We start from the raw sequence: 21,263 nt of genomic DNA, 5'->3' as shown, positions 1-21,263 counted from the left end.
TGTGATCAGTACGATTTGCTAAGTAAAATACATAACTAAAGGTAATCCAAACAAAACTAAAACATTAGGGTAAAAGTTTCTTGGAGAAAAGGCATCATTCATTTTAAGTCCCAATATATTACTTTGTATCAACTCTGTCAAGATAAATCAGTAAAAATATATGACAAATTTTACTCCTAGTGTCAATATAAATGGCAAAAAAATTTTGAGCAGTAGGACATTTGTTACTCTGTAGCACTCATATCATTTGGTTGGCCACTAATTGTTAAAAAGACAATGAGATGAGTGATGCAGGCTAAATGATGAATCAATTAAATTGCCATCAACTGCTGCTTTGTATTTGAACAAGTCAACACTAATCCTCAGATCTATTTCAAACACATTAGTTCTGCCAACTCACTTGCTGTTTAATAATGAAAAACACAATAAGAAAACATCTAGTTTTCAGTAATAGATGCATTAAATGGTTGGCATGACTTTCATCACTGACACAATACTGCAAATGCTGTTCTTTGATGTTATTGTGTTATAAATTGTTCAAAGTGTCCTGAATCAAGTATCAAAGTGTCATTTTATCGCCCAAGTCTCCATTTCAAGGAAGGTAGTGTCTATTGCTAATATGGTGAACAATACATCACATGGATAATACCATTTTGTGTAAGCAGATCAAAGCAAGTTTTCATGACAAAAGTCACTTCCATTAAGAAAAGCATAGTTGCAGACAGTCCTGCTTTTTGCATATTTTAAATTGAATTAAACCAACTATATCTCATCTTTAAAAAGATAATAAAGAAGGCTGTAGTAAAAAATCTCATACATAAAATAATAGGTATACATAACCATCAAAAAAAAAAAAAAAGTGGCACAGAGAGAGGAAGTTTTTTTTTATCAGATTGATAATTAAGCAGGTCTTCTGGCATAGCTGAAATAAATGAGGCGTGTGGGCAATCTGTTACAGTGAGAACAGCATACTAGACAGAGAAAGATGTTAAATGTTTAATTCCAAGAAAGTCAATACCACCTACTAATTTATCTCAAATTCAGGCTGCTGTAGTCCAAACAATAAGACAATTTGGAATGGTAGGATATAAGTTGCTTTTAGTATCAGCACTGTTTGCAACATTGAATTCTGAGAATGCTTTATCTATAATACCCCCCAAAAATTACAAATATCTAACAGTTGATACACTGTTGTCACAAACTATCAGAAACAAAAAATTATTTCAAACATAAACAGATAAAAGTTAATTCTGCTGGGAGAAACATCTTTAGATTCAGTTCCCTGGGACCTCTAAGACTTGAGGTGGAGAAACAACAAATAACAGTCAAAAATTTCTCTCATTTCAATCAGTGTTTACTATGTACAGTTGAATTTACATAAATATTGACAGTTGCATGTTCAAATGTTACAATAATGTTTTATACATGTTTGAATGAGATAAAAAGAAACATTCCAGATCATTTAGCACTTTTTTCTATTGAGTAAGTAACGACCAATTTTAACTTTCCGTGAAAATTATTTTACCCGAAAAAAAAAAAAGCTTTTATATGATGGCTATTTCATTGTAACAGGAAGGGCCAGTGACACTGTCATTAGTAAAATATTACATCAACCCACAAAACGGTATCAAGCAGTGTGCAGCTACTACTTAATGAAAATCCACTGCAATACAATTGCTTCCAGAAGAACAAGAGTGCTCAAGACATTGTAACATTAGCTGATGAATCTCTAAAAACAAAGACATGCAGATGCTGTAAATCCTCGGTTTCCCTGAGCCTGCATTTAATACTGAATTTGGTACTGGGAAGCACTAATTGGTCAAGCAATCTTTTACACTGCCCCAGAACTTTCTTCTTTCCATGAAAAATAATTATTCAGGGCTTTCAAGTATCTAAGTAAGTGTCAAATAATACAATATCTCAAATAAAATAATAGAATTGAAATCAGGAGCTGTTAAATAAATGTTGATGCTAAATAGTCAGGATTTAGGACTGTGTACATGCTTAATAATAATAATAATAATAATAATAATAATAATAATATTTCCTTAAATGATAATGAGAAGATGGACTGAATTCACACATTTTGGCACAAATATGAGTTTAGAAATTTTATCAATTATTAACACTGCAATGAAAAATCAACAAAACTGAATTAATGCTGCTGGCAAGAAAATGTGGAAATTTTTCATGAAGACACTGCATAATTTATGCTTAAACTCTATAGCAGAAATTCAAAAATATAAAATCAATAAAAACAGTCATGTTCATAAAAGTAAAAAATAAAACAAAATTTTCACATATAGCTAAATAAATAAATAAAGTCTGACACGTAATTATTTTTCCACACATCTTAATTGCCCACATTCAATGTGTCATATCTGGCATTTGGAAATCTTGTAGGACACTAAATATTGAAGTAAGTTCATCAACTAAGTTCTGATAGGTGATCTAGCAGGGGATAGAGTTCTGGGTCCTCCTCCCATTGAGGAATATCTATCTCTGGTGTTGAGCTCATCTTGTAATATCTCTGCCCTCTGCTGGAGCGCTGTCACCTGAGCTTTCAGTGATGCAATGGTGTCCTCCAGTTCATTGCGTAATGACACTGGCATCAGTCCTTTCATTTTGTTCTCGTGTTGATACCTCAAATCGTTTATCTGTAATAAGGACACAGGATGTTGGTAAAAACTGATCTATGTGTGTAAAAAAAGAGAAAATGGCAATCAATAGTGATAAATAATTCTAGACCTATATTTCCACAAAACTAACCGGAAAAAGGACAAGTATTATTCATTACCTACTTATTTACAAATCTTTTTTTTTTAATTAAACCATTCCAAGATGAAATTACATTAGAGAATTCCAATTTTTCAAAATATTATCACCTTGTCCTCATATTCTGCTTCTTGCTGTTGAAGTCTCTTCTCCAGGCTCCTAATATGGTTTCTGGTCTCATCCAACTGTTGTTGAGCACCCTGAATATGGCAAAATAATATTCAGATATTTGAGTTGTCAGGCACACTGATACTTAAAACACACCAAGGCCAGGAAGAATTTTGAGAAAAATTCATAGAGTTAATATATTATAAAAAAAGTTCTCAGGGAGTACAATGCTAATACAACTATTCCATTCAATTTGCGATGACTTTGATTTAATGACTTAAAAAAAAAAGTAATGTGTTAATGGACAAGAAAGCACTTATCTATTACCATCATTGTATTTGAATGCTGCCTCTTCATTGTTCTTTTTTCCTCTTCAAGCTTACTGGAAATCTCAGAGAATCTCTTGTTACTCTCCTGGATCAACCTGCAGTAGAAAAAATGTATAATACTGAATTAGAGGTACTTAAATCCTTCTGGAATTTATTTGATGGTAAACAACACTCCTACAAATTGAAATAAGTTAGAGCACACAAATTTGTTATAAAAAATACCAAATAACTGTATTTATTTACCTGTTCTTTTCCTCTCTCAGTATATCAATGGTCTTATTCAATTCTGCTATGGCCTGAGATTAAAATAAAAAGAAAATCAGGATTACAAAACAATGGCCATAATACAAATTTCGTCTTACAGTTTTTACAATATTATGCTTACCTTACAAATAATAACTTATTTAATCACATTTTATTACAATGAACAAAAATAATAGATCCTTCAAAACTTCTGTCAAAAACTAGAGGATCAGAGAGGCGATACCGCCTCCGAATATTGTACCACCAGCTGGAGCAAGCGCATTCGTATAGACCCCCACATACACAAAATAAGGGGTGCAGCCACCAGTCTTGTGCTTGACAAGCTGTAAAAATGCAATCAACAAGAATTTTCAAAATATGCAAAAAATATATATAACTAAAAATGGTGCAATCAAAGTTAAGTTCATTGTAAGATAGGTCAAAGGTCAATTTCAAGGTCACAGTAAATTGCCAGTATATGACTTCCTATCCAACTTCAATAGTAACTATGGACCTATCTCTGCCAGTTTTGGAGATAAAAGGGAAGCAAAATTTGCAAAGTTCAGTTCATGGTGAAAAGTAGGTCAAAGGTCAATTTCAAGGTCACAGTAAGATTGCCAGTATATGACTTCCTATTCAACTTCAATAGTAACTATGGACCTATCTCTGCCAGTTTTGGAGATAAAAGGGAAGCAAAATTTGCAAAGTTCAGTTCATGGTGAAAAGTAGGTCAAAGGTCAATTTCAAGGTCACATTTAGATTGCCAGTATATGACTTCCTATTCAACTTCAATAGTAACTATGGACCTATCTCTGCCAGTTTTGGAGATAAAAGGGAAGCAAAATTTGCAAAGTTCAGTTCATGGTGAAAAGAAGGTCAAAGGTCAATTTCAAGGTCACAGTAAAATTGCCAGTATATGACTTCCTATGCAAGTTCAATAGTAACTATGGACCTATCTCTGCCAGTTTTGGAGATAAAAGGGAAGCAAATTTTGCAAAGTTCAGTTCAAGGTGAAAAGTAGGTCAAAGGTCAATTTCAAGGTCACAGTAAAATTGCCATTATATGACTTCCTATTCAAGTTCAATAGTAACTATGGACCTATCTCTGCCAGTTTTGGAGATAAAAGGGAAGCAAAATTTGCAAAGTTCAGTTCATGGTGATAAGTAGGTCAAAGGTCAATTTCAAGGTCACAGTAAGATTGCCAGTATATGACTTCCTATTCAACTTCAATAGTAACTATGGACCTATCTCTGCCAGTTTTGGAGATAAAAGGGAAGCAAAATTTGCAAAGTTCAGTTCATGGTGAAAAGTAGGTCAAAGGTCAATTTCAAGGTCACATTTAGATTGCCAGTATATGACTTCCTATTCAACTTCAATAGTAACTATGGACCTATCTCTGCCAGTTTTGGAGATAAAAGGGAATAAAATTTGCAAAGTTCAGTTCATGGTGAAAAGAAGGTCAAAGGTCAATTTCAAGGTCACAGTAAAATTGCCAGTATATGACTTCCTATGCAAGTTCAATAGTAACTATGGACCTATCTCTGCCAGTTTTGGAGATAAAAGGGAAGCAAATTTTGCAAAGTTCAGTTCAAGGTGAAAAGTAGGTCAAAGGTCAATTTCAAGGTCACAGTAAAATTGCCAGTATATGACTTCCTATTCAAGTTCAATAGTAACTATGGACCTATCTCTGCCAGTTTTGGAGATAAAAGGGAAGCAAAATTTGCAAAGTTCAGTTCATGGTGAAAAGTAGGTCAAAGGTCAATGTCAAGGTCACAGTAAGATTGCCAGTATATGACTTCCTATTCAACTTCAATAGTAACTATGGACCTATCTCTGCCAGTTTTGGAGATATAAGGGACTAAATGTTATAATTTTGGAGTTACCATAATGTGCCATAAATTGCCTACAGAAAAAATTAATTAAAATAAAGAAAAGGTCATTTTGGTCAAAGTTCTTGAAATGGGAGGTTCTCTGAAGTTGCAGAAGTTTAAATTTGATAAAATAATGTCATTTTTGACCACAAGTTGTCTGCTTTGCCAAGCATTATGTTTTATTTTTCCGGAGTTCAAAATTTATTATCCATTACCGTACTGCACATTTTTACAGAAGCCGACTGGTGCCATATGTTGAAAAAAAAAATTATCTCGAAATTTCGAGATAGCATTTTTTTTGTTCAAATTTCAAAATACTATCTCGAAATTTCGAGATAAATTTTTTTGCTCAAATATCAAAATGCTATCTCGAAATTTCGAGATAATTTTTTTTTTGTTCAAATTTCAAAATGCTATCTCGAAATTTCGAGATAAAAATTTTTTTTGTTCAAATTTCAAAATAGTATCTCGAAATTTCGAGATAATTTTTTTTCTACATATGGCACCAGTCGGCTTCCGTACATTTTCCTTTCACCACCAATATGTACTTTCTGATACAGCGTAACTCGAAAACCGTATGGAATACAAAAAAAACCGAGACCACCTCCAGTGTTGGGCTTTACATGCTCTACAAAATGCAAAAAAGAATGGGTCTCTAGCATTAACGGTTCCCGAATTAGAGACAGTTTTCAGTTTCGGTATCTTATGGCCGCTACTCCTGTGAAAATGCACCGATTGACCCCAAATTCACGGAGATGAAAGATGACCTGAAGGGTAACACTTTCCAATAATATTATTGGTTAAGTCTGTGTGGCGTCTGAATAACAGGGCAAAAAAATTTTTTTTCGTAAAAAATTTCATTTTTTTGAAAATTTTGACCCATTTGACCTTGAAGTAAAGGTCAAAGGTCAAATCCGAGGGTATATTTGAAATCTACACATATGACTTTTGGAAAGCCGTCTATAGAAATTTTTCCCGTAACTCCTTCTGTAGGGTAGATAATTAGCATTTAATTTTGCCATTTTTAGACAAGGGTGCATTGCAATGAGTGCCACACCCAGACCCCAATACCGACAAAGCCCAAATTTTACGTGGAACGAGTTGAGATTATAGGTGACCTAAATCCATGAGATGGGTACGGGGGCCCTTACCGTCTAGGAGGAGAAGCGGTAACGGTAACATGGCGGCGGAGCCGGCGGAACGGACCGGACGGGACCGAAACCATGTGTACCGCCAGCGCTAACGCTGGTGGTAAATTTTTTTTGTTCAAATTTCAAAATAGTATCTCGAAATTTCGAGATAATTTTTTTTTCTACATATGGCACCAGTGGGCTTCCGTACATTTTCCTTTCACCACCAATATGTACTTTTTGATACAGCGTAACTCGAAAACCGTATGGAATACAAAAAAACCGAGACCACCTCCAGTGTTGGGCTTTACATGCTCTACAAAATGCAAAAAAGAATGGGTCTCTAGCATTAACGGTTCCCGAATTAGAGACAGTTTTCAGTTTCGGTATCTTATGGCCGCTACTCCTGTGAAAATGCACCGATTGACCCCAAATTCACGGAGATGAAAGATGACCTGAAGGGTAACACTTTCCAATAATATTATTGGTTAAGTCTGTGTGGTGTCTGAATAACAGGGCAAAAAATTTTTTTTTCGTAAAAAATTTCATTTTTTTGAAAATTTTGGCCCATTTGACCTTGAAGTAAAGGTCAAAGGTCAAATCCGAGGGTATATTTGAAATCTACACATATGACTTTTGGAAAGCCGTCTGTAGAAAATTTTCCCGTAACTCCTTCCGTAGGGTAGATAATTAGCATTTAATTTTGCCATTTTTGGACAAGGGTGCATTGCAATGAGTGCCACACCCAGACCCCAATACCGACAAAGCCCAAATTTTACGTGGAACGAGTTGAGATTATAGGTGACCTAAATCCATGAGATGGGTATGGGGGGCCTTACCGTCTAGGAGGAGAAGCGGTAACGGTAGCCGTCCGGCGGAGCCGGCGGAACCGGCGGAGCCGGCGGAGCCGGCGGAACGATCCGGACGAGACCGAAACCATGTGTACCGCCAGCGCTAACGCTGGTGGTACAATAATGCAACTATACACATACCTCATTGGCTTTCTGGCTCTTTTGTGTGTATTCTTTTTCAATCTCTCTTAGACGAACATTTGTCTGAAATTAAGTAAAAAACCCTCTTATTCTATATAATATCATTAAGCAGAACTTTTTAAATAACATTTTAACTCTTGTGTTCATGTTTTGCACAAAAGTGGACATTTTAATCTTTTACACACACAGAAAAAAAACATACCTTTTCTAGATTTTTCTCAATCTCCTCACTATGTGACTTCTGCAGGGAAAGTTTTTGCTGCTCTGTTTCAGACTTTAATTTGGCAACCTGTAATTTTCAACAATAACAGTTACATCAGTGATTAAAATGTTATGCCCACAAGATTCATATGCAAAAACATAATTAACTACAAAGCCATTTCAATCCTTAACTGCCAGGTGAATGATTCGTTTGTGTTTTGCTAAAAGGGAAGGGCATAGTTTCCAAAATTTAATGTTTAAAAATATCTATCTTCACTGTAATAAAATTTTCAAAGACACTGTAAACTTTATGTTTTCCGAACTTATTTATTCATTAATCTTCAAAAATATAATTTCAAAAGCTCACCTGAGCTTCATGGTCTCTCTGCATCTTTTGTTTCTCTTCCTCCCTGAGGAGACCCAGCTCTACCAGTTGCTGCTTGCGGAGTTGGTTAGACTGTACAATCTCCTCTCTCAGCTCTCTCACCTGCGCCTCAAGCTCTGTGACTGTCTGTGGGGTAACCAAGAGAAAACCTCAACTAGATTTAGTGTCAGAACTTTCCTATTTCATATAATTTCTATTTCCTGTGCACTTAAAAAAAAAATGTAAAGCAAATGCAATAATTTTCGGGACAAGAAACAGCAGAAAGTAAGAAAATTGCAGAATGTTCCTACTCCACCTTGGAGTCTCTGTCCTGTCTACTTTGTGATCTTTGCTCCACATCCTGTAACTCCCTCCTCAAGTTCTCTTTCACTCTCTCCAACTCCTGCTCATGATCTGACAGCATGCTCTCTTTCTCAAGATGGTGGTTTCTTAGTAGCTGTGCTTTGTCTTGGTCCACAGAGAATTTCAAATCAGCCAACTAAATAATTAAACCCACAGCTGTGTATTATAGTTTACACCTTTGTTAAATTAAATTAAGTGAATATGAAAACCTTGTAAGGTAACCAAAGGTATATCTTTGCTATTTAAACAACTAGCTTCAGATCATACTTACCTGATATAAATGAATTAAATGAATTTATAATGAAATAACATAAGAAAAAAATACAAATCTATCCTGTAAGTTGGACATATCTAATGAACAAAAGGGAAAGAGATAAATGACTTGGTAAATATTAATTGGTAAAATAAACTTCATAGCCACAAGCTTGCTAACAAATGTTTCTAAATTAAGAAAAATAATTTAAAAATTACCTCTTGTTCATGCACTTTTTTCAAGTCCTCAATCTGTTTTTGGAATTCTTGTGCCTGTTTTTCTCTCAGCTGCTTGGACCTGCTCAAATCTGCTGCAACCTTCTCCATCTGGAAATATTTAGAAATCATTTCAAGACATATTCTCTGAGCTTATTATATCAGATCATTTCAAAAACCTGGAAAATATAGTACATTTGAGTAAGACAACCTATATCCTCTTCAGAGTTGTGCATTTTCAGTAACAGCACTTAGTCAGTTTGGTTAGACATTTCACACTAACTTCAACTGATTGATATATAAAGCAAATTTTAACCAGATTTAGCCAACAATAAAACAAAACAATATCTCACTCATCATATGATACCAGTCATTCAAATTATTGATGTTTGATTTTTGGCCTATGAATTCTAAATAAGGAAATAGAATAAATGTAATACAAGAGTAAAAATACCTGTTGTTTCATTTCATCATACATCCTACCAGAATTCTTCTCCACCTGGGATTTGAACTCTGTCAGAGCCTGCTCTGACTGCTGAGCATGTTGCCTATGTTGTTCTATTATTTTCTGAATTTCTTCATCTTTCTCTCTGTAAAGGTGTTCTAAACCATCAGTATAATCTCTCTTAAAATGCTGCAGTTTAAAAATATGATGGAGAATAGTATAGCTACGATCCATCCTCAATAGATTTTTGTTTCAGGTAGTTTAATTCCTCTAAATCACTACAAACTTGACAAAAGAGTGGCATTTTCATTTTCTTTAGCCAAAGTTTATTATATTTGGCATTTAAGGAAAAAAACTGAGATAATGACATGCATTTCTCCTGATAGATGAAACTTAAAATGTTTAATCCATTAAACTAAAAGAAGGATGGGAAGCATTAACATAGGCTTGTAGTCTTACTTGACAGTTTGCTCTAGTTTTTTAATAACTTTTTGAGATTCCTGTTCTGCATGTTCCATTTCTCTTTTCAAGCTCTGAACCTAAAAAAAGAGGTGAAAGACACATTCAATTTTTTTACAGTCAAAATAAAACAGCAATTATATAGGATTCTAGACACTGATATTCAAACATATAAGTGTCAACAAAGAGGTAATCAGTGGATAAAAAATTTAATTTTTTTTCAATAAACTCCAGGTAAAACATAATTTTATACCTTCTTTTCATGCAGATTTTCAGCATGCATCTTGTCTTGTTGCTGAACTTGCTCCATCTCCTATAAAGGTAGAAACTGATTTATATCACAAACCTTATTTCTTTGTACCAATATGATAACTTACAAGGTTGACTCTAAGCTATTTATATAATTTGATGTAGCTGGAACCACAGAAAATCTAGCAAATAAAATAATTATACAAACGGCTAAAATGATGGAGTTATAAATATATCAAACTGAATACATCAAGTGAATTGTCTTAATATTGATTGGAAATGTATTTCAGTTTTTTTCTTACTCTTATTTGGCCTCGTCTGTGGGTTTCAGCATCCTGCAATTCTTGTTTAAGATGAGCAATATGATCTTCTAAATCAGAAATTGTGTCTGCTGCCTGAAATACGAAACACAAATCAGGAAAAGATGTTTGAAAACATTCAAAATATGTAAAATATACTGCTCTTGCACAAACTATTATCACAGCTGGATTTACTAAGGGTGCATAAGTGAGATAACCTTGACATGACTTTGTGGTCCATGTTCGATTGGAAGAATTTCAAAATAAATAAATAAAAAGAGAATTCTTGATGTGTATGATATCATACTTTAGCTGCTGCCAAGCTGTGTTCTTGCTGTAGATATTCCACTGTGGCATCATTCTTGTTCTTGAGACTTCTTAGAGTCAGGTCATGGTCTTCCAGAGTCTTCTGGTGCTCTTGTTCTAATATTGAATATCTGAGGTGGAAAAATAGGTAAATTTTTGTTCATTTTTATAATATCGAAATATCAACATACTATTTCAACTAGAGGATCAGAGAGGCGATACCGCCTCCAAATATTGTACCACCAGCTGGAGCAAGCGCATTCGTATAGACCCCCACATACACAAAATAAGCCACCAGTTTTTTGCTTGACAAGCTGTAAAAATGCAATCAACAAGAATTTTTAAACTATTGCAAAAAAAATATAGGGTACAATCAAATTTAAGTTCTTCGTAAGGTAGGTCAAGGGTCAATTTCAAGGTCACAGTAAATTGCCAGTATATGACTTCCTATTCAAGTTCAAGAGTAACTATGGACCTATCTCTGTCAAGTTTGAAGTTAAAAGAGAAAGAAATTAGCAGAGTTCAGTTCATGATAAAAAGTAGGTCAAAGGTCAATTTCAAGGTCACACTTAGATTGCCAGTATAGGACTTCCTATTCAACTTTTATAGTAACTATGGACCTATCTCAGCCAGTTTTGGAGATAAAAGGGAAGCAAATTTTGCAAAATTCAGTTCATGGTGAAATGTAGGTCAAAGGTCAATTTCAAGGTCACATTTAGATTGCCAGTATATGACTTTCTATTCAAGTTCAATAGTAACTATGGACCTATCTCTGCCAGTTTTGGAGATAAAAGGGAAGCAAAATTTGCAAAGTTCAGTTTATGGTGAAAAGTAGGACAAAGGTCAATTTTAACGCACATTTATAATGCCAGAATATGACTTCCTATTCAAGTTCAATAGTAACTACGGACCTATCTCAGCCAGTTTTGGAGATAAAAGGAAAGCAAAATTTGCAAAATTCAGTTCATGGTGTAAAGTAGGTCAAAGGTCAATGTTAAGGTCACATTTAGTTTGCCAGTACATGACTTCCTTTTCAAGTTCAATAGTAACTATGGACCTATCTCAGCCAGTTTTGGAGATAAAAGGGAAGCAAAATTTGCAAAATTCAGTTCATGGTGTAAAGTAGGTCAAAGGTCAATGTTAAGGTCACATTTAGTTTGCCAGTACATGACTTCCTTTTCAAGTTCAATAGTAATTATGGACCTATCTCAGCCAGTTTTGGAGATAAAAGGGAAGCAAAATTAGCAAAATTCAGTTCATGGTGTAAAGTAGGTCAAAGGTCAATTTTAAGGTCACATTTAGATTGCCAGTATATGACTTTCTATTCAAGTTCAATAGTAACTATGGACCTATCTCTGCCAGTTTTGGAGATAAAAGGGAAGCAAAATTTGCAAAATTCAGTTCATGGTGTAAAGTAGGTCAAAGGTCAATTTTAAGGTCACATTTAGTTTGCCAGTACATGACTTCCTTTTCAAGTTCAATAGTAACTATGGACCTATCTCAGCCAGTTTTGGAGATAAAAGGGAAGCAAAATTTGCAAAATTCAGTTCATGGTGTAAAGTAGGTCAAAGGTCAATTTTAAGGTCACATTTAGTTTGCCAGTACATGACTTCCTTTTCAAGTTAAATAGTAACTATGGACCTATCTCAGCCAGTTTTGGAGATAAAAGGGAAGCAAAATTTGCAAAGTTCAGTTCATGGTGTAAAGTAGGTCAAAGGTCAATTTTAAGGTCACATTTAGATTGCCAGTATATGACTTCCTTTTCAAGTTCAATAGTAACTATGGACCTATCTCTGCCAGTTTTGGAGATAAAAGGGAAGAAAAGTTTGCAAAGTTCAGTTCATGGTGAAAAGTAGGTCAAAGGTCAATTTTAAGGTCACATTTAAATTGCCAGTATATGACTTCCTATTCAAGTTCAATAGTAACTATGGACCTATCTCTGCCAGTTTTGGAGATAAAAGGGAAGCAAATTTTGCAAAGTTCGGTTTATGGTGAAAAGTAGGTCAAAGGTCAATTTTAAGGTCACATTTAGATTGCCAGTATATGACTTCCTATTCAAGTTCAATAGTAACTACGGACCTATCTCAGCCAGTTTTGGAGATAAAAGGAAAACAAAATTTGCAAAATTCAGTTCATGGTGTAAAGTAGGTCAAAGGTCAATTTTAAGGTCACATTTAGATTGCCAGTATATGACTTCCTATTCAACTTCAATAGTAACTATGGACCTATCTCTGCCAGTTTAGGAGATAAAAGGGAAGAAAATTTGCAAAGTTCAGTTCATGGTGAAAAGTAGGTCAAAGGTCAATTTAAAGGTCACATTTAGATTGCCAGTATATGACTTCCTATTCAAGTTCAATAGTAACTATGGACCTATCTCTGCCAGTTTTGGAGATAAGAGGGAAGCAAATTTTGCAAAGTTCAGTTTATGGTGAAAAGTAGGTCAAAGGTCAATTTTAAGGTCACATTTAGATTGCCAGTATATGACTTCCTATTCAAGTTCAATAGTAACTACGGACCTATCTCAGCCAGTTTTGGAGATAAAAGGAAAGCAAAATTTGCAAAATTTGCAAAATTCAGTTCATGGTGAAAAGTAGGTCAAAGGTCAATTTTAATGTCACATATAGATTGCCAGTATATGACTTCTTATTCAAGTTCAATAGTAACTACGGACCTACCTCTGCCAGTTTTGGAGATAAAAGGAAAGCAAAATTTGCAAAATTCAGTTCATGGTGTAAAGTAGGTCAAAGGTCAATTTTAAGGTCATATTTAGATTGCCAGTATATGACTTCCTATTCAAGTTCAATAGTAACTATGGACCTATCTCTGCCAGTTTTGGAGATAAAAGGGAAGAAAAATTTGCAAAGTTCAGTTCATGGTGAAAAGTAGGTCAAAGGTCAATTTCAAGGTCATAGTAAGATTGCCAGTATATGACTTCCTATTCAACTTCAATAGTAACTATGGACCTATCTCTGCCAGTTTTGGAGATATAAGGGACTAGATGTTATAATTTTGGAGTTACCATAATGTGCCTTAAATTTCGTACAGAAAAAATTAATTAAAATAAAGAAAATGTCATTTTGGTCAAAATTCTTGAAATAGGAGGTGCTCTGAAGTTTCAGAAGTTCAAATTTGATGAAATAATGTCATTTTTGAACACAAGTTGTCTGCTTTGCCAAGCCTTATGTTTTATTTTTCCAGAGTTCAAAATTTATTATCTATTACCGTACTGCACATTTTGCTTTTACCACCAATATGTACTTTTTGATACAGCGTAACTCGAAAACCGTATGGAATACAAAAAAACCGAGACCACCTCCAGTGTTGGGCTTTACATGCTCTACAAAATGCAAAAAAGAATGGGTCTCTAGCATTAACGGTTCCCGAATTAGAGACAGTTTTCAGTTTCGGCATCTTATGGCCGCTACTCCCGTGAAAATGCACCGATTGACCCCAAATTCATGGAGATGAAAGATGACCTGAAGGGTAACACTTTCCAATAATATTATTGGTTAAGTCTGTGTGGTGTCTGAATAACAGGGCAAAAAAAAATTTTTTCGTAAAAAATTTCATTTTTTTGAAAATTTTGGCCCATTTGACCTTGAAGTAAAGGACAAAGGTCAAATCCAAGGGTATATTTGAAATCTACACATATGACTTTTGGAAAGCCGTCTATAGAAATTTTTCCCATAACTCCTTCCGTAGGGTAGATAATTAGCATTTAATTTTGCTATTTTTAGACAAGGGTGCATTGCAATGAGTGCCACACCCAGACCCCAATACCGACAAAGCCCAAATTTTACGTGGAACGAGTTGAGATTATAGGTGACCTAAATCCATGAGATGGGTACGGGGGCCCTTACCGTCTAGGAGGAGAAGCGGTAACGGTAGCCGTCCGGCGGAGCCGGCGGAGCCAACGGAGCCGGCGGAACGATCCGGACGGGATCGAAACCATGTGTACCGCCAGCGCTAACGCTGGTGGTACAATTACATATACAGTTCTTCACAACTAAATTAAAAGACAAGTTAGAACCAATCACATTGTGTAAGAATTCATCACTTGACTCATTACATTTGCCAAACATCAGACAAAATCTTACTTTGACTTGTAATCTTGCAGCTCTGTGCGAGTCTCTTCCATTCTGTGCTCCAGCTCCACCTTCAGTCTTTCCAGTGCATTTCTGTCAGCTGTAGTGTTCTGAGCTTCTATGGTTAACTGCTGAACTCTGTCTTCCAGTTCACGTATAACGGATTGCTAAATTCATCACGTTATTTATAGTGATTATTCTTTCTCATTTGAAAAATCTAATGTCAATTTAGGACTACTATTATTTGACGTTATACACATTTTTAGATTTATTGACAAAACCAAAATCTTGTGTCAAGTATTATTTTGTTATGGGGATGGGCTTATGGCTTAAGGATATAAGCAATCTACAAGTAATTAAATTGGATTATTATATACTCCAATCCCAACAAGTCCAACTACTATTAAGGCTCCTTATCTTATATATTAGTTAAAGATACCACCATTTTTTAAAAATAGTACCTGCTTTTAAGTTTCTAAATTTTAATACATACAATATTTACAACATGGAAGAATGTTTATCCTTACTGTCTGCACTGCCTGTTCACTGTACTCATGTTCCATCTTTTGCAGACGTCCATTTGTATCTTCTAATAGCTCCTGGATATTTTTAGTGTGTTGTTTTTGCATGTCAAACTTCTCCTGTTCAAAATCTGCCACCAGGTCATGCATCTATAGATATGAGGAAGATCTCGTAATCATGTATTCGCAAAGAGGATTAAATATAACTTACACCTTTTAAACATCTTTTCTGAAAATCATCTCTGCCTTCAAAACTCAAACTTTTTTAGGAAAATAAAAAAGCTTCTTCAACAACCCCACTTTAAATAAAGCTCCTTTCACAACCCAACTTTAAATAAATACAGCACAGAACTTAAATAGCTACACTAGAAATAACTAAAAATTGACAAAATAAAAGTGTGAATGTGAATCTAATAAACATTAGTGACAGCATATCTAGTCTATTCATATACTTTGACACAGCAGTAAAGTGTTTTTAATAGCTGAAATTCTATATAATGTGATCAACATGGAGACAAGAAATTTTAAGTGCATGTTGGAAAAAAGCTGCTAGTGTCCACCTTTTACCTGCTTTTTTATTTCTTCTACCTCATGCACCTTTGAAACAAGAACAAAACTCTTGCAAAAGCAGAACATACTTAGATAAGCAAACAATAATGATAATTATGACTAAAAAATTAATAAAATGCCCCTCGCAGCTGCAACAAAATTTGATAAAAGCACAACACAACTAGTAAAATAAAGCATAACACCTCATGATAACAAACATTTTTCAAGAGAAAAAGAGGAAGATAAAAACAGAAAAGTAAGGAAGGCTTATGAATAAATGTGATTTTTGACAACAATACGTTTATTAGATCCGCAAAGTGTTCCCCATGCACTCCAACTTTATACAGACTACAATTTGAAATGAGTAGCTCAAATGTATGGGAGAAAAAGATCAGCCACAAACCTTTTTTTCATATTCATTCTGTCTACTTTGAGTGGTTTCTTCTGACAGCTTCTTTAACTCTGCTATTTGCTTGTCTTTATTTTCTCTCACCACAGCAGATTCCTTCACCAATGACTGGACTGCAAAATTATAGCATTCCTATTCAATTTGTGTCTCTACATGTCTAACAATATGTGTTTAAAATAAACCACCAAGTGCTTAAAGGGATAATAACTCTTTGTATGAGATCTATATTTCACAATAAAATCATTGTGAATAACTCATAGATCTATAATATATTCTGTTTTACCGCAAAAACGGCAGTTATAGCCATTTTTTCTGATATCTGAGCTTGTCTTCAGACCATGTGAACTCTATTGATGGCTATACTCTGTTAAAATCTCTTAAGAGATTTTAACAAAAAAACAAACTTTTTAGAAAGAAATCAGGGACTAACTCTGAATGTAAAAATGGATTCATTAACCATTGGTTAGTATGGGAAAATTGTTGTTTACTCCAGGAAAATTCATTTTTTGGCCAAAACGAAGAGTTATTATCCCTTTAAACTCTAGAATGGTACCTTTTTTTCACACACACACACACCAAAGAAGTCAATTAGATATGAGGCATCATGTAAACATACTTTTCTTTTCCATCTTATTTATCTGTTCTTCCTGTTCTCTATTCTTTGCTCTGTAATGTGTCTTCACATCTTCTATCTCAGCATTCTTCCTGTCAAGAATCTTTAAGGGAAATACAATAACAAGTCAACAAAATCACAACCATAACTATGATCACGAGTTAAACTAATGACAGTTCCAAATATACCAATGTCTAAAACATGTTCTTTAAACTGAAAATGTATAAAACTCTTACTGACACTGCACAATCTTAGTTGAGTAGTTTAACACTATGCAACGAAGAAAATTAAATGAAATTCTAATATAATTTTTGAGTATACACATACATAAAACAATTTTGACATCATTGCCTCGTTTTTTTAATTCACTGGAAAAATAGAATTATAAACAGTATATGGTTTCCTTGTGAATATGCCATATCAGCATAGTGGGTAACTGATGCCTATCTCACCTTTTGTACTGCTGAATCATGCTTCTGTTGCATCCTTAATTTCTCTTCATGAAACTTTGCCTCTAACATCTTTGTTTTCATATCAAGCTGTATAAAAATTTTGTTTTAATAACATTGGGATTTTGCGCTAACTTTTGCATATCAATATAGAAAAACATTTTAAAACAATTTAAACAAGTAACAGATAAAATGATTAAAACAGAGTTTCAATGTTTAGAAGGAAACTGGTTTGAAATAACATTTATAAATACTACCTTTGAAATACTTATTGTCATGATACCAAAATCTAGGTAAAGATATACCTCTCTTTCATGCATTCTTATCAAACTTTGTTCATCCCTAAAGGAAGACACTCCTGGAAAAAAACTGTATTTCACTCAGACTCTATAAGAAAATTTTAAAACAACACAGGGATACAAAACTATGAAAGACTGACAAATTATGCACACAACACCATTTTTGTATCTATACAATCTTTAATTAGCTGACTGAACAAATGATAGTGTTTCACCTGTCTACATAATACATATTTAAGGAAATTAATTTGCATACACCAATGATAACACTGTACCTTTCAAACTGGAAGACCCATGTAATGAATTGACAGGCCTACTCCAGTCATTGCCCTAAAACAAAATTATAATAATACACACAAATTTTGTAGACTCAACAGTGGCAATAGTTGTTTTAATACATTAAATTATTCTGAAAAACATTTCAGAGCATTACTTTGACACAGAGCTATATATGATTGAAAAGAAAAGCATGTTTATAGCCCAAAATATGTATTTATTTTAATGAAATGGAATACCTCATTGGCTTTTCTATTAGTAGGCGACCTTATGGAAGATCTACTGGGCACCGGGGAGCTATGTGGACTCTTTCTTCCATCTAAGAAAATAAATAAATAAATAGAAATATTAAGACAAAACATCAGCTCTTCAAGCAAATAGTAACTTAAGTCTTACTATATTTTAAAAGGTACAAAATCTTTACCTTCAAAAGATATTATTTTGCTGATAAAAATATTGTTGTTTAAAACAGAGAGGAGATTGACAACTTTGGAATCTGAAAATTCCCTTCAAACTTTCAAATTTTTTTTTATTATGTAAACAAAACAAAGATTTTTTACAAAAAATGGGAGACTAGTAGAATACAATCACCCTTGTGAATAACGCAGCTCATTTTTTTCTTACCTTCAACATCTTCTCCATCAGAGAAAGTTATCCTATTTCTGCTTGGAGACTTCTCCTGCAAGTAGATAAGGATAACCTGAGGCTTGCCATTTTATCTCTTTAAACATAATAAAACTTAGCAACTTAATAAGTGCACTTTCTTATGAAAAAAAGGTAAAGTGAAGTAAGTGGCTACTCAGTCAGTCTCAATGAAATGTAAAGTGCACGCTCACTCAATGCACCACCAAATGAGCAAGTAAGGACACTCTTGCTTATTACTCACAGTCACAAGTCAGTTGCACTCAAGTTTCCTGATAAGTACTAGGTGAAACTTTTCAACATTAAAGAAATGTGTATTTATCTGATCCTAAAACTGCATTTTTGTCAAGCATGTATGCTTTTGGAACATTTTTCTTTAATCCAGCATTTAGAGTTTTCCGTATAATATATATAATTTACATATCATACCCTGGGTAGTGACGGATAGGTCCTTGATCTTCCTGGACTTGATGGGCGTCCCCTATCTATCCCTATAGCTGTGTGTGTTCGTCTGTGTATGAAAAAAAAAAAAAAAAACGGTATGTAATAAAATGTGAAAGAAAAGAGTAACAGAGGGGAGAGCTTTGTGAACATAAAATAAAAATGTTAAAGAGATATAATTTTTTTACTATGCAAGCAAGTTTATTAGACCATGAAACGCCAATAATTAAAATAATTAAAATACCATACACAACCTCAGAAATAAGGCTTTAATTCAATACCACAAATACTCCACAAAAGTATGTCTGTACCTTCTGCTTGGTGATTGAGTAATTTGAGCCAATCTCTCCCTGGAGGACATTCCTTGTCTTAAAGTAGAGGAGGCACTGGGCTCACCCATACTGGAAGACCTGAGCACTGTGGAAGAGTCACCAAGGCCATTCACCCAGTCTGGGAGGTTTTTCTGTAAAAATTAAATCCCTTTACTAATGTTTGTTGTAGGTAGACAAGGCTTTAATCATTTAGAGCTCTGAATAGTTAATTTTACCATTAGAGGCATTAAAAAAACTTTTTAAAATATTTTACCAAAGTCAGTCAATCATTCAAGAACTTCAGAAATTCTTGCCTCGTTTGAAGTGGTATGAAGAATATCAGAACTTGAAGTTTCATTCATATATCCTTACTTCATACATACACCAATTCTACTGCACTGCTAATTATGAAAGAACAACTGTTAGAACATGTTCTTGTCTGAATATTTAATAATAGCAGGCATAAAGACACTGTCTAAGATCTCTTGAAAAAAGGAAGTAAGAAAACAGATATGAAAATAATATCTGATGATACATAAAACTTACTCGATCTGCCTCTTCACCCTTTACAGATGTACTTTCATCGAAGTATATGGACTAAAAAATACAATGCCAATTACGTAATACCATCACTATACAATTACATATAATTCCACATCTTACATATTCCTTAAGAAAATTATTGAATATGTATTCAAATATTGAGAAAATTAATAGATATATACTTCATATTTACAAATTTATTCGATGAATGGCTGTTAAACCTGTTAAAAACTCACCATGTAAGCTGGCAATGTATCTAGGGGACCTTCCCCGGGTCTCTGTGTAAATGGACCTTCAAGTGCACCCCTTTTCAGCATGTGTAGCATTAGGAGGGCATACATATTTCTGTTTTTCCTTTAAAAAAACATAATAGATGAAAATAACTAGGCAATTGAGACAGACAGACAGACAGACAGAGAGAGAGAGAGAGAGAGAGAGAGAGAGAGAGAGAGAGAACACACCTTCCTGATATACCAGATCCTGGTGGTTCACACATCTTTTTGATCCACAATGCACATCTCTGCCTCTCTGTAAGAATGAACAGAATAATAATTGATAAAAATTTGTATTATCACTGATTCAATTTTTCCCTCTTTGCCAAATGGTGTCCACCATCTTGTGAAGTATGAAGCAACCAAAAGAAACTTTTTATTCACACTATAGTATGTCACTTTTTTGCTTGAAAAAAAACAACTAAAACTTAATTAAGAAAAATAATTTCAACTACTAATTAGTTTAAACAATAATTTCAGTATAGTAGGACCTCTGTCAGCTAGTTTTGAGATAGTAAAATAGGTATACTGAAGCAGATATTATTTTTGTAATTTAAATTGTCCTTCAATATAACATACCTGACTTATGCACTAGCCTGAGCACAAAAGGTTTCATATCTGCTAGATGCACATCAAACTCCCGATCCAATTCACTTGCAAGGACCTCAGGATCTTCCATTTTTCAAATGACCAAGATCACAACTAATGCAAAGAGTTATACTTTAGTCATTTGTCAAAATAGTATACATAAGTCATAAGACATAACGTTTAATCTGTCTGGATAAACATTATGAATTACACTGTCACTTCCAGTTCAAACACTTTGGAGTCTATTTCAGGTCATTGCATTGATCATCAGCGATATCGAATGTTTTTTCAGTTATTTAACATCATCATCATAAATTTTCCAATAAAAATATATAGCCATGTAGCACATATACATATACAGTGTTACACTTTACTTAGTGCACAGCCTGAGTCGATATAAACAAAGTCAATCGTACATTACTAAACGGTCAGAAAGTGCTGGGGGTTTTCCTATTATTATGAACTAAGTATGCTATTAAACTCACCTTCAATATTAGAAAAGTAGTGGAAAATATATTTTCATGTATCTGCAACATACAGATGTTTAATAATTGACATGCAAACTTATATAATGTCAAGAAATATACATGACACTTCTCGTTTTCAAATGTATTTTGCTGTTGTACTTTCCCGGTGCGCATGCGTAAAGCCCTATTTATTTTA

The 21,263-nt window shown here is 34.0% G+C and overlaps 1 protein-coding gene across 1 annotated transcript; it reads right to left on the bottom strand.

Moving 5' to 3' along the window:
• Window positions 1-982: 982 nt before the first annotated feature.
• On the bottom strand, window positions 983-21,262 carry LOC106168349 (centrosomal protein of 112 kDa). Its single transcript, XM_013547379.2, has 30 exons — window positions 21,086-21,262; window positions 20,592-20,714; window positions 20,202-20,268; window positions 19,977-20,094; window positions 19,744-19,794; window positions 19,198-19,349; window positions 18,875-18,956; window positions 18,428-18,482; window positions 18,043-18,122; window positions 17,803-17,857; window positions 17,534-17,586; window positions 17,232-17,318; window positions 16,783-16,882; window positions 16,161-16,279; window positions 15,215-15,358; window positions 14,700-14,854; window positions 10,604-10,733; window positions 10,300-10,392; window positions 10,002-10,061; window positions 9,749-9,828; window positions 9,299-9,434; window positions 8,848-8,955; window positions 8,330-8,512; window positions 8,017-8,160; window positions 7,651-7,737; window positions 7,449-7,511; window positions 3,456-3,508; window positions 3,211-3,307; window positions 2,886-2,975; window positions 983-2,657 (listed from the first exon to the last, which is right to left on the bottom strand). The coding sequence occupies exons 2-30, from the start codon at window positions 20,689-20,691 to the stop codon at window positions 2,433-2,435; spliced, it is 2,967 nt and encodes a 988-aa protein (XP_013402833.2). The 5' UTR covers window positions 20,692-20,714; window positions 21,086-21,262; the 3' UTR covers window positions 983-2,432.
• Window position 21,263: the final 1 nt, after the last annotated feature.

The sequence above is a fragment of the Lingula anatina genome, chromosome 2, assembly GCF_051362555.1.
Source record: "Lingula anatina isolate TDL-2025a chromosome 2, LinAna3.0, whole genome shotgun sequence".
Classification (NCBI taxonomy): Eukaryota; Metazoa; Brachiopoda; class Lingulata; order Lingulida; family Lingulidae; genus Lingula; species Lingula anatina.
Note: the sequence above shows the minus strand (reverse complement) of the source record. Positions and strands in the feature narration are given on the sequence as shown.